At 32.8% G+C, this 12,554-nt stretch overlaps 1 protein-coding gene across 50 annotated transcripts in view; it reads left to right on the top strand.

The window, feature by feature from the left end:
• Positions 1 to 12,554, top strand: part of LOC135102246 (ankyrin-2-like) — a 213,740-nt gene that overhangs the window by 137,095 nt on the left and 64,091 nt on the right. For 35 of the 50 annotated variants that reach the window (XM_064007143.1, XM_064007135.1, XM_064007147.1 and 32 more), the window contains 2 exons: positions 4,340 to 4,544; positions 8,000 to 8,026. In XM_064007143.1, the coding sequence (XP_063863213.1) occupies positions 4,340 to 4,544; positions 8,000 to 8,026 (232 nt within the window). The remainder of the gene's footprint in view (positions 1 to 4,339; positions 4,545 to 7,999; positions 8,027 to 12,554) is intronic. The other 15 variants (XM_064007153.1, XM_064007149.1, XM_064007152.1 and 12 more) reach the window with 1 other exon arrangement.

The raw sequence follows: 12,554 nt of genomic DNA, 5'->3' as shown, positions 1-12,554 counted from the left end.
GTCATTACCTTCTGGATTCATAACAACAAGCTTTGCATTCATTAATCACTATATATTTACTGATCATTTTAATGTTCACTTCCATGTAACTTTGTATTTTCAAATTCCCCTTTAGAAAAATATATTTCAGAACTTGGATTTCTTTATGATGAATTGATATATATTTCACAATTAAGATATTTTGCAACAGTGAGATTGATATTAATATTAACATTATATGAAAGCAGGTAAGGAAAGAGCCACAGATTGCCACTTACCCAGCAGCTTTCTGTTCACAATTGTAATGTGGGGTTATGGAAAGCTGTTTGGAGCTGATATAGTTAAATGTAATATATATATATATATATATATATATATATATATATATATATATATATATATATATATATATATATATATATATATATATATATATATATATATATATATATATATATATATATATATATATATATATATATATATATATATATATATAATGTGTGTGTGTGTGTATGTGGGTGTGTGTGTGTGTGTATGTGTGTGTGTGTAAAAAAATAATTATTTATATATATATATATATATATATATATATATATATATATATATATATATATATATATATATATATATATATATATGCACACACACACTCACACACACTAGAAGACTGAACTTGCATGTGAGGGTTCAAGGTTATTTTTAAGAGCATAGTAATATTTCCAGTATTATTCTATTTGTGTCTGGATGACACTTACAATTTAATATGGTACAATAAGAACTGTATAGTTCATTCCAATTCTACCAGTTTCTTGTTGGAATGGAGGGTGACTGATAACATTTCTGTCTCTTATTGGCTTGGCTTAATACTAACTGCAGCACAAACTAACCATGTTAGCTAGTTTGTACCACAGTCTTGGAACAAAAAATGCCCAATAAACTTAGTTTAACGCAAGTGGCATGAAGTTTGTTTTCACCATCTAGTCTAAAAATGCGTGTAATAGTATGCAGTTAGCAAGGTTCGATAAAACAGCATTGGATCAGGTCTTTCATCAAAGTAGTTATTAAGAAAGTAGATTTGAAAGTTTACAGTAGCTTAGTAAACTTCATACACTTGATCTTGTAGAAACATTGACAGTTACCACAGTTTAACTGATTTTATTGGGCTTTTGTAACATACATCCTTCTTTTGATCCTTTGTGCTATGTGTGTGTGTGTGTGTGTGTGCTTCTTTGTACATGTGTTGGCTGCCTTGTTTGTCCATGCTGTGTCGAGCCTCGCTCATGCTGCCAGGTTACATGCATTTCATCACTGTCAGACATTACTGAAGAAGATGCCTCAGAAAAGGCCTCTTATGTTCTTGCTAACATTTATTGAAACATACAGGCATTGGTTATCAGGAAACAATTCTGTTGTAAAAAATAGTTTTGGGAAATGTTCATGAAGATGAAATCATCCTTTGTGTGAAGTGTTGTTTCAGGAAAACCATGGTTCTGATTTAATCCATAATGAGCTGCCAAGATACATATCTTCCTTTAATATATATATATATATATATATATATATATATATATATATATATATATATATATATATATATATATATATATATATATATATATATATATATATATATAAACTAGAATACAGTGTAGTGCAATATAATACTTGGCAGTTTAATGAACATATCTACTTTAGTGTTTGATAGATAATGCAAGTTCATCTTGCAGTTCCATAAAAGAAAATAATATTTACTGTTTAAACATCAACAAAATCTGCTTATAGGATAGGATTAATGTGAAGTACACTTAGCATTGAAATTTGTTACAGCTATTAATGAATGAGGTGGAGGGAAAGTACAGAGGAGAGGTACAGTACTTGACTTGCTCTTCTTGCTCCAGCTTGCCACTGGGACCACAGGAAGTGTGCATACAAAGTTATCTTGTACAATCTGCAAGTATGGGAATGCTGGATGTGGATCACTGTCACCTCATTACTGTAAAGATTTGTTAGCCGCAATTTTTCTCATATTATTTCCATACTATTTTCATGATAGACAGATTTCTTGATATGATAATTAAACAGACCTGGAATACTGTCACTCAGCCAAGTGTCATGATTGGCCAATCCACAGAGGAAATCTTCATGTAGAAATAATCTTTTCATTCTGAAGCACTTCACAAGTGTCGTTTTTAGAAACAAAGTTGTTATTTTCTTTGAAATTGAATATTAAGTATTATTATTATCATGAAGAATTCTAACTTCTGATTTCTAAAGTGAGTAATTTTAGCATGTTCTTTTATTCAGTAACTTAAGGAAGAGGAGAATTATCAAAAATTGTTGATATCAAAATTCAGTTCATAATAATGTTGCACAAGTATGTGAGTCATCTTTTATTTTGTCTATAATAAAATCTCTAAAAACCCACCAGTGCACCAGCCTGACATCCTCCTTGAAGGGGGACAGCCAAGACAAAATTTTATGCTGTATTGTATCAATGAAAATACAGAACATGGACTTCTTTCCTTCAATCTATCAACTTTTTTTGTCTTTTACAATGCAGGAAATATGAAGGCAGTAATCCTCCAGAGTATGTGGCTAGGCATTTTCTCTTCAACATTTTTAGTCTGGTCCTTACAAAAGATTTCTTTACATAGGATTGCTATTTTCTCACATCTCTGCTCCTTTCTTTAGTGGAAAATACAGAGTTGCTTGAAGGAAAGGTTTCACACACGTCTCTTATCTTGTCTTTCAAAATTTGTCTTATTACATCTAAGAAATCTATTATAAATCCACATGGTGCTTTCTCTTCCTTCCTCTTCTTTGGCATCATCATCTATAAGTTGTGCTACTCTCGTAGCTCACTAATCCACATCTCTCCAGCTAACCCTTGATGTCTACAAGAATTATATATATATATATATATATATATATATATATATATATATATATATATATATATATATATATATATATATATATATATATATATATATATATATATATATATATATATATATATATATATATATATGTATATGTATATATATATGTATATATATATATATATATATATATATATATATATATATATATATATATATATATATATATATATATATATATATATATATATATATATATGAAATGAAGATGTTTAGCTGAAGCAGGGAGTATAAGGCAGGAATCTGAGCTGTTAAGAAATAGGGTAACACTTGTAGGAGATCTTCATTCCTTCTCTTGAACATTCTCTTTCCTGTGATGGGATCAAATTGTCACAGTGAGCTATAAACAGTGGTGGAACTGAACAAAACATTTGGCAGGATGAGAAGAATATTAGTAGAAGTTAATGTTTACATCATAAATCTTAACACAAATCTTTTTTGGAAAGTGCTGGGAATAATTTTCATTGCATGACAAACAAAGAAATGTGTTGAGTTCTGGAGTAGCAAACATTATTTCACCATGTTGAATAGTTTTGTATTGATTATTTTTATGATTCAAGGAAAGAGTTAAAATTTAGAAAATGATGAGACATTATGTCTAGATATCTAGCAGCCTGGAGGTGTAGTGATCAGTACTCTTAGCTCACAACTGAGAGCTCTTGGGTTTAGATCTTTGACTGGACAAAGATGACATCAGCTTATCATCTTTGTCTTTTTTCATGTTGTAACCTTTGTGTCACTTGTAAAGAATAGGTATAGGACTAGAGTTTGGGCCTCACTGTAGAAGCACAGAAGATGATAGGCTGGACAAAGCAATGGATAATTATCTTGGTACATGAATGCATGGTGTTTTCTTGTTGAGAGTAATTTGTTATTCAGACTATATTAGATGATGCTTCACTTTCCAATAACTTTATGAAGAATGCATATCCATTTCATACCAAGTCATATCCATGGAGTGTATCATGACACTTCATCCTAAAGCAGATGTTAGAAGAGTTTTAAAGAATATAGTTATTACTAATTGCCAGTGTAATGTGAGTAACAATAACAAATTAGGAATTGGGTCAGGTGCAGCCAATAAGCCATCTCAGAAGAATGAGTAACCTCACAAGTGTGGCTGGTGCATATTGGAGGCTTCTTGACATGTGGGTGGTGCTAGAGGCTTCTTGACACGTGGATGTGCTTGGTCTGCATGTAATGTGGATACTCTTGGTTTATGGGACACAGGGAACTAATATGAGACACCCATTAATACAAGTAATGTTTCCCAAATGCTGTCTAGATATGAGGAGGCCATTGAGTAAATTCTCTGAACACTGGTAGGAAGAGAGTGGAGCAGTCATGGTAAATTCATTACAAGTTCATGAAGATGATTGATATCAGTAATAGCTGTATCAGTAAATTTCTTGCAGGCTCAGCCAATCCCGACTGACTTGGTTGCTAAACTCTTGGGCAACCGAGTAGCTGTCTCTCCAATAGTGACTGTGGAGCCACGCCGCCGCAAGTTCCACAAGCCCATCACCCTCACCATCCCAGTGCCTCAAGCCTCCAGCAAAGGCATGATCAACCAATACTCGGGTGAGGCACCCACCCTGCGCCTCCTCTGCTCCATCACGGGTGAGTGTCACTCCAATCTCAACTCTGATGTGAAACTTTTTTTTTTTTACTGTTATTCCAGGAGTTAAATGAATTTGAGAATTCAATACCTCAAGTATCTGGAAATGCCTGCCTCTTTTCAGTATTTTGTGGTATTTTTTGTTCTTTGAAAACTTTCTTACTGTACCATATTATATATATATATATATATATATATATATATATATATATATATATATATATATATATATATATATATATATATATATATATATGAAATGATATTTATGTATGCCTTAGTGTAACATTTGTAATAAGATGCCATCAAGTATAATGAATATGTGCATAAAAATTTAAATTGAAAATAAATATGTAAACAGATAATGGTAAATGCAAAATGGTGAAATGCTGTGAACATTGTTTAATGAATAGACACTTGTCCCATTTATTAGTCACACTTATTACTGTTTCATAATGTTCACTGAAGGCATTAGTAAACATCACCAGCCTACTAGAAATATGTTGGTAATACTAATAGATAGCTTCTCCTTCTCCGTGAAGATTCTCTTTCCTGGTGTGTAGATGAAGCTTCAAGCATTGTGCTGGAGGAGTATAGGTCAAGGACATGTTAGTCTCTTAGACATGTCTTTCCACCAAAATAGTACTGAGAGAATCTGATGGATTCTCAACTGACCTCCTGCTGTTGCTGCTGCTCCCTTACTCATCCCTTTCACTTGGTTGGATTTTACTAATTTGTTGTACTCTTTTTTGGTTGAACATTTGAATCAACAACAAAAAGCAGGAAATGTTTTACATAATATATTGAATATACCCTTTGGTTTTGGGAGTTGGTAATACAAATTTTTAAAGGTAATGTTTACCTTCATATGATGAGATGTATTTTTTTTTTTTTTTTTGTAAATTTATAGCATTTTATTTTCAAAATTCCCTATGTATATTTTCCTTTATCTTGTGGTGTATAACACTTAAAAGTGTATTAGTTTTATTTCTATGTCAACAAAAATAAGACATCCATGACACAATAAGCTAAAAAGAAATTTCTGAATCTTGTTCACCCAAGAAACTTTGAAGCACTCACAGTAAACAAATTAAATAAAATCCACCTGCCTCATGATATGCCACCATGTTAGTATAGGAATTTCAGTGATCATTAGTAGACAAGTTTTAAAGAGCATAATAGAACATAGTTTGGGAGTCAAATATGAATTTGCTCTTACTGTTGCAGCTTCATTTCAGAATCCATGAAGTCTGTGTTCTGTGCCACATTTGTAGTTATTTAACCTTGTCTTCTGATTAGTAATTTTGTATTTTCTATTTTTGAGAAGCTGTGCAGCTTCCCAGTATTAGTTTGTTGTTTACACTCACTGTCTCCCAATTCTTCTTCTTGTAGGTGGTTGTGTGTCACACATTTTAGGTTAGTCTTATTTCACAAACTTCAAATTCTTTATTGATTTTAGTTTTCCTCTTTAATGCTTTATACTGAACTACACCATTTTGTCATCAGCTGTTTATGTTTCTGTATCTCCTCAGTAGATACATCCAATTAACAACACCTGTAAAAATCAGTGATAACCAGTCATTGTATATTATGTCTTACACTCACAATTTCTTCTTGCCACTTAAAAAATTTCTTTAGCAATTTCATAGTCACTTCATTCTTTCCTATTAACTCATGTTGATTATTTGTATCATTACTGGAAATTCCTTCAGTAAAAATTGTTCTTGACAATCAGCATGGGAACAGTTTTTCATTGGATGAGTAACATATTAAAATGAATACTTTTGTTTTACTGGCAACATAAAATGAACAAGGACTAAGTGTGCTGAACCATTGCTAGCTTGTGTCATATTAAACTAGTGACTTGTAAGGTAAGGGCAAAAACAGTCATGATATCAGTTCTTCCCAGGAATCTTGTTGCAAGACCCTAAGTTTCTTGTTTTCTTCCTCCTGTAAGGTGAATTAATTCATGTAAAAATGAAATACAAAAACCTGTGGTGAAGCCCAGAAATATTAGTCTTCAAGTTGCAAAAAATGAAGCAGCATTTTTGTGTGTAACAGATACAGCTAATCTTAAACTTGGTACTGTATTCTCTGAGAAAGAATCTGTTTTGTGTTTTATTCTTATATGTGGTGAGGAGTGTGTATGGTCAGCCTGGGAGGCCCCACTACCTCAGTGACAACACAGAAAGACCAACTCTGCTCTCCCACTGTTTGTTCTGCTTGGACGCTTCAACTTGTCAGTTTTGTTGAGGCACTTTTTATTGTTTTGTCTCTGTACTGCAGTGTTTTTCCCCCTTCATTCTTTCTGACTTGTACAACACGATGTGCGAGACTGACCATGACAAAGCTGACACTGGCTGAGTGCAGCTGGTTGGGAGTGGCCAGCTCTTCCTTCTACCTCTAGAGTTGGCAAGGCTTGATGTCATCAATCCTCTCAGGGAAACAATATGTCAGCAAGTAGATAATATTAAAACACATTTCTTCTTTAAATATTTCACAATGCCATAAGCCTATCAAAGTCCACAAAACATTGTTTATAAATAAATGTTTGAACTCACTAATGCCCTACTCTTTTTTTATCTAGTGGCAGAGATAAGGCAATGCCTTATAATTTTGAATTTTAATTACAGTAGATTAAAAGTTTAGTGTATAACTATTTTTAGGATGCTGCTCAGTTTAGAGATGTACATCTAGCATGGTTATGCCAACTTTTGTACAAAAGCAAAGATTAATATCACTGAACAGTTGCCATCAGCAGAAAGTCCCCGACACACTGGTAAGACCAGAAAGTCACCTCAGTTTGCAGCAAAAACTGGTAGTAATCTATTGGTTGTGCATCTCTTAACATAAATGCATTGTGTGAATTGGGCTTGAGCTATTTGTACAGATGTACCATTGGGGTTCTGAATTCTCACTGTAGTTGAATGAACTCCAAGTTTTTTTTTTTTTTTTTTTTTTTTTTCCTACTAGGAGTTCATGAACATCAGAATCAGTGTAGTGTGAAATAGCAGTTTATTATAATAGAATAGTGCTTGTGGAAGTATGAGCCATGTATCCTTCTCAGTCTATGTAGAAGAAAATAATAGAGGATCCACATTTTCTGCATCTTTTGATATGACTCAGTGTTCACAAACTTCATGTTATTAAATTAAATTTATTATCATCAATTATACCTGAGCCCGTTGAATGATGTAAAAAGAAGAAAAAAATTCACATTGTATGGTACAAGTAAACATAAATCACTCAGTTTTAGGCTTTCCCCCTCTAATGTCTAAAACAAATGTGTAATTACATTCTAATTACATTATGTACCTGATCTTCCCCTGCCTGTCAATCAGTAACTTAAAATATTTTACTAAACATTAATTGGACCCATAACCCCAAACCTGTCTCACATACTAACCAAGAAACACTTCTACTCTTGTTATGCTGCACATGTGGGCCTCTGCTGTAGGGGTGTTTCGGAAAAGATCTTTGAAAGGTAAAAATTCAACTCCAAAAGAAAAGGAATGGGCATCTGGGTGGAATCTTTTAAGTTGTCTTTTTAATGCTGATACTGTTTTGTTTTCTGCCATAACGCCCCTAACTGTGGTCTCTGTAACCCTCTTGAGTCCTGTAAATATGGTCATTTTCATAAGATTGCTGATATATTCCACATTACAAAAAGTATAATGTAGAAAGCATTTAACTGCCCATGTAAGATGAAAATAACTTTGAAAATTTCCATACATTTACAGATTGCACTCAAGTTTAATGTTGTGCTTTTGCAATTTTGAGAATTAAGAAAGAGTGGAATGCCCCCCCCCCATAACTTGCTATCTTACCACTATTTTACGGTAATCTACCTCTTACTTACGTTTCTGCCGCATTTGCTATAACTTACTCTACTGCTCTTTGTCTTTCTTAAAGCTACCAAAGCAGTCTCTCTATCTTTACTTTCATAAGTGTTAATTTCTTTACATATATCCTTATATATAATAATTCAAGATGTGGGACTTATGAAAGGCTATGAATTTTTCCAAAAGTAATAATATATGCCCAACAGGCTCTGGTCTTTTCTGAAGCAGTGAATGTTTTACTAAGTTGGATGTTGCCTCTCTCCTTTTACTACCCTGACCTAATTTTGCTTGTGGCTATTTTGTTTTGCTTATTTTCAACACAAGCTAAAATAACCTAAGATTGAAGGAAAATGGTGCACAAATGAATATGTGTCTTTTGTTTTAAGTAGCAAGAGCCAACTATCATCACCTGACCTCTACTGCTTAACTGTTCTCAAATGGTAAATATGTAATTTATCCCTTCATGTATACAGTTGATAAAATAAAAAGAATGTTGCTGATGCATGTGCAATCCACTCTGTTTAGCACACTCAGATATTCTTTTCATGCATCAGATTTGCAGGACATTCATCTTCAAATTTTTTGTTTCATCATACAGTTGATTTGTAGGTCAGGTGGTGAAGCTAGCTGTTAAATCTTAGCTAAAACTTTTACAAGGCAGCTCTAGGATGAAACATGATACAATGCTGCCTGCCCAGTAGTGCATGGAGTGTGTATAGTCAGATCCAAGATGCACCTCATGTATCTAGAGCCTCATTCCTTTATTTTGTACACAGGACAATCCATTTTAGTAGTCTATGCACTGAATATATTAATGACACACTCAGGATTGTTACTGCACTAGTTTTTTTGGGCTCAGAATCACTGCTGTGGGTATTTCTGTATTATGTTACCAGAAGAATTACTATAAAATCCTCATATATCATGGCTATAAAAGAAAACATTGTTCCTTATTTGTTTTACAAGTGACTTGATGCCCATTTTGACTGATTGGCTGATGGCCAGTTTCCTTATATATATATATATATATATATATATATATATATATATATATATATATATATATATATATATATATATATATATATATATATATATATATATGACATGCTTGGTAAGCAGAAATGGCTATCCTCAGGTGAATCTGCTTTGTATATGGAATAGCCTTCATTAGGTGGCTGTATAATAAAGACCCTTTATACAAATGATAATGACAATCATCAACAGAGTTGAGTCTCTCCGTGTTGGTCACTTATGCCTAGCTGACAAGTGAGAATATCTATTCATTTAAAATCAGGGCTTCATATCAGGATATCAATTAATACTATAGTTGCACTTCATCAGTTTTGCCAATTAGTGGCTACAGTACATGAATCAGTAATATCTGACAGTTGAACATATTGATTTGTTAAACTAATGAGGTGTAACTGATTTTCACCTTCCAACTGATGGGAAAACCTGATATATGTGGGAATGTCACATATTTTACAAGCAAGTAAACACAATATAGATTTGAAAGACCAGTTCACACTCAAACTTAGTTTAACTGAAATATCCATGAAGGTCTCTGCTTTATTTTGTATCTCTTCAGAAATTCCCCTTGAAGTGATTGCAGTTATATTTTTAATTGAGAAAAGGCAAAAGTAGACAATGCTTTTATCATATGATAATACTTCTTTCTTTGAAAATGAATCAGAGACCTATAATTTCTTTTCTCCCCTGTTCCTCTTCTTTAGACAGTTTCTTCACATGCCCTGCATGACACAAGATTACATTGAGTTGCCACCGATCTACTCTTCTGGGAAAATAAAATAATTACCACTTTTCATCATTTTGGACTGTTATATGAAGTTTTCATGTCTTATTATGGATTCAGAGAGGCAAAATTCAGATACTTCTCATTCTGGCTGTCTGTTACTTATTTTACCTGTATCACAGAAAGAGTGCATACACTGTGTGCATGCCCTCCCATAGTGTCCTCATTTCTTTAGTTGGTATATCTATACATTTATATTTATTTTTTTACTTAGACCTGCTTCTTGGGCTGTAAACTAAGAAATTTCACCTGAGTAAGTTTTGAAAGACAAACCTTAAACATCATCTGGCATTCTACTCTGAACTCATGCACTCCTAAAGATAGCAGCATATATATTTTCTACTTTTTTCTTTAGCTAGGCTTTTTACTGTTTTGTTTCTAGAAATATATTTTACCATGTAGCTGAAACAATGCAGAACACAGTATTTATTATGTTTAATGAAAATATCTAAGCCTACATGGATGACAAAACTAGAAAATCTTAATTCATGGTCATTTCTTCACCATTATCTTGTGTATGCAATTTTCAACTCTTTATTCACATTAGTTTTGGTTTCCTGTTTTTTACTAATAGTGGAAGTTTTTCTGATTACACTGTTTCAAACCAAAATCTGTAAATTTTAGTATAAGAAGCCAATATTTGCATGATATTCTTGAAAATAACATATTTATTATGTGTACCAACTGTTGAGTCTTAGATTTGTCATGCCAGGAAAGGCTGGATCTATTTTCTGTTTATATTAGTTTTGGAAGGGGAGGTAATATAGCTGCTAAATTGTAAAAGAATGCAACTTACAGAATGAGTTCTTTTTTTTACATTTGTTGTCCTGTCAGCTGAGGTTACATGTTTTTTTTGTCATATTGTCCATGGCTCATTTACACGTCAGACATGTTTATTGTTGATATTCTCCTGAGGCCATTTCCTCAAACAGTTTTCAGACGTGGTTCTTGTAATTTCTTGAAATGTGTCATTTTTTTGCAATATTTTCAAAGTAATGTTTTTCTTCTACCAAACATGAATGCAGGAAGCAATATTCCTCCCATTTTCTCAATAGTATTGTAATTTTTATTCCATATATTTCGGAAAGTTGACATGAACATTTTTATATATGCATTACTGGTATGTATATTTATGAGATACATTGAAATGAATGGTTTAAGATTATAAAAGGATTCATTACATTTTTCATTAATTAAATTTTCATATTCAGTATCAAAGTGTATTTCATTTGATGCAATGAACCCTCCCTGGTACAGGATTGCTTTCAGTATCATTATATCCTCTTTGTATATACATGTAATTTGAATAACTAAAGTAAGTTTTTATATATATATATATATATATATATATATATATATATATATATATATATATATATATATATATATATATATATATATATATATATATGCTGGGGTACCTCGATATACGTCCTTAATCTATTCCAGATCCTTAGACAAATTTTTTTTTTCCATAAAAGATAAAGGGAAAGTGATTAATCCATTCCCATGAAAAAAAAATCCTATTGTCACTGGTATATTATACAGTACATTAATGGGGTTGTATAAAATAGTTTTAACACTGCTTAGTACTAAAATAAATACCATATTTGATGGCATATACTTGTAAGATGCACAGGCATATAAGATACACCCCATTTCAGCAGAGTATATTCAGGAAAAAAAAGTTTTTTTTATGTATTCAACCATGTAATGTTTAAAGCAAGCTAGCGGTACAGCTGAACAAAGTGCAAGCAATCACAGTAGTCAACATTTCCTACATAAATGCAGTAATAAAACAGAGGTACTGGCTTAGTCATGGAGGTGAGGGGAAGAACACAGCCCAGATGCTGAAATGTCAACAACACACTTGGCACATCACTGAACAGGGCCATATTTTCGTTTTCAACATTTCCTTACATCATATGAGGCACTTAGTGCAAGAAGGGCGAATCTACATTTTTGGCGGTTCTGAGTTAGACTCACATTTTCCTCGCCATTATCTACATGTTGCCGCCAGAATCAAACCGTTTTGCCTTTAAAACATGGTAGAAAATCCCTTTGAATATAGGGATGCATCCTGATTTAATGCCCAAAACTTTGCCACATAGATGGAAGGTGCTGAGAAGAAGCATATTGTAGCATGGGCGAACCTCACATCCCTGGTAGACAATGAGTGGCAAGGGGCCCTCTGACATCATGCCACACCTTCCTCACAGCCAATCAAATGAGAGCACATCCTGCCAAATGCCAGTAGTCAATCAGATGAGAGCACATCCCACTAGATGCCACTATGCTTGATCTTTCATTTACATTGCAAGCGGTTTATTACATCTCCAGAGAAAATTACCTGT

The sequence above is a fragment of the Scylla paramamosain genome, chromosome 7 (assembly GCF_035594125.1).
Source record: "Scylla paramamosain isolate STU-SP2022 chromosome 7, ASM3559412v1, whole genome shotgun sequence".
Lineage (NCBI taxonomy): Eukaryota > Metazoa > Arthropoda > Malacostraca > Decapoda > Portunidae > Scylla > Scylla paramamosain.
The sequence above is the reverse complement of the archived record's forward strand: the minus strand, read 5'-3'. Positions and strand labels throughout refer to the sequence as shown.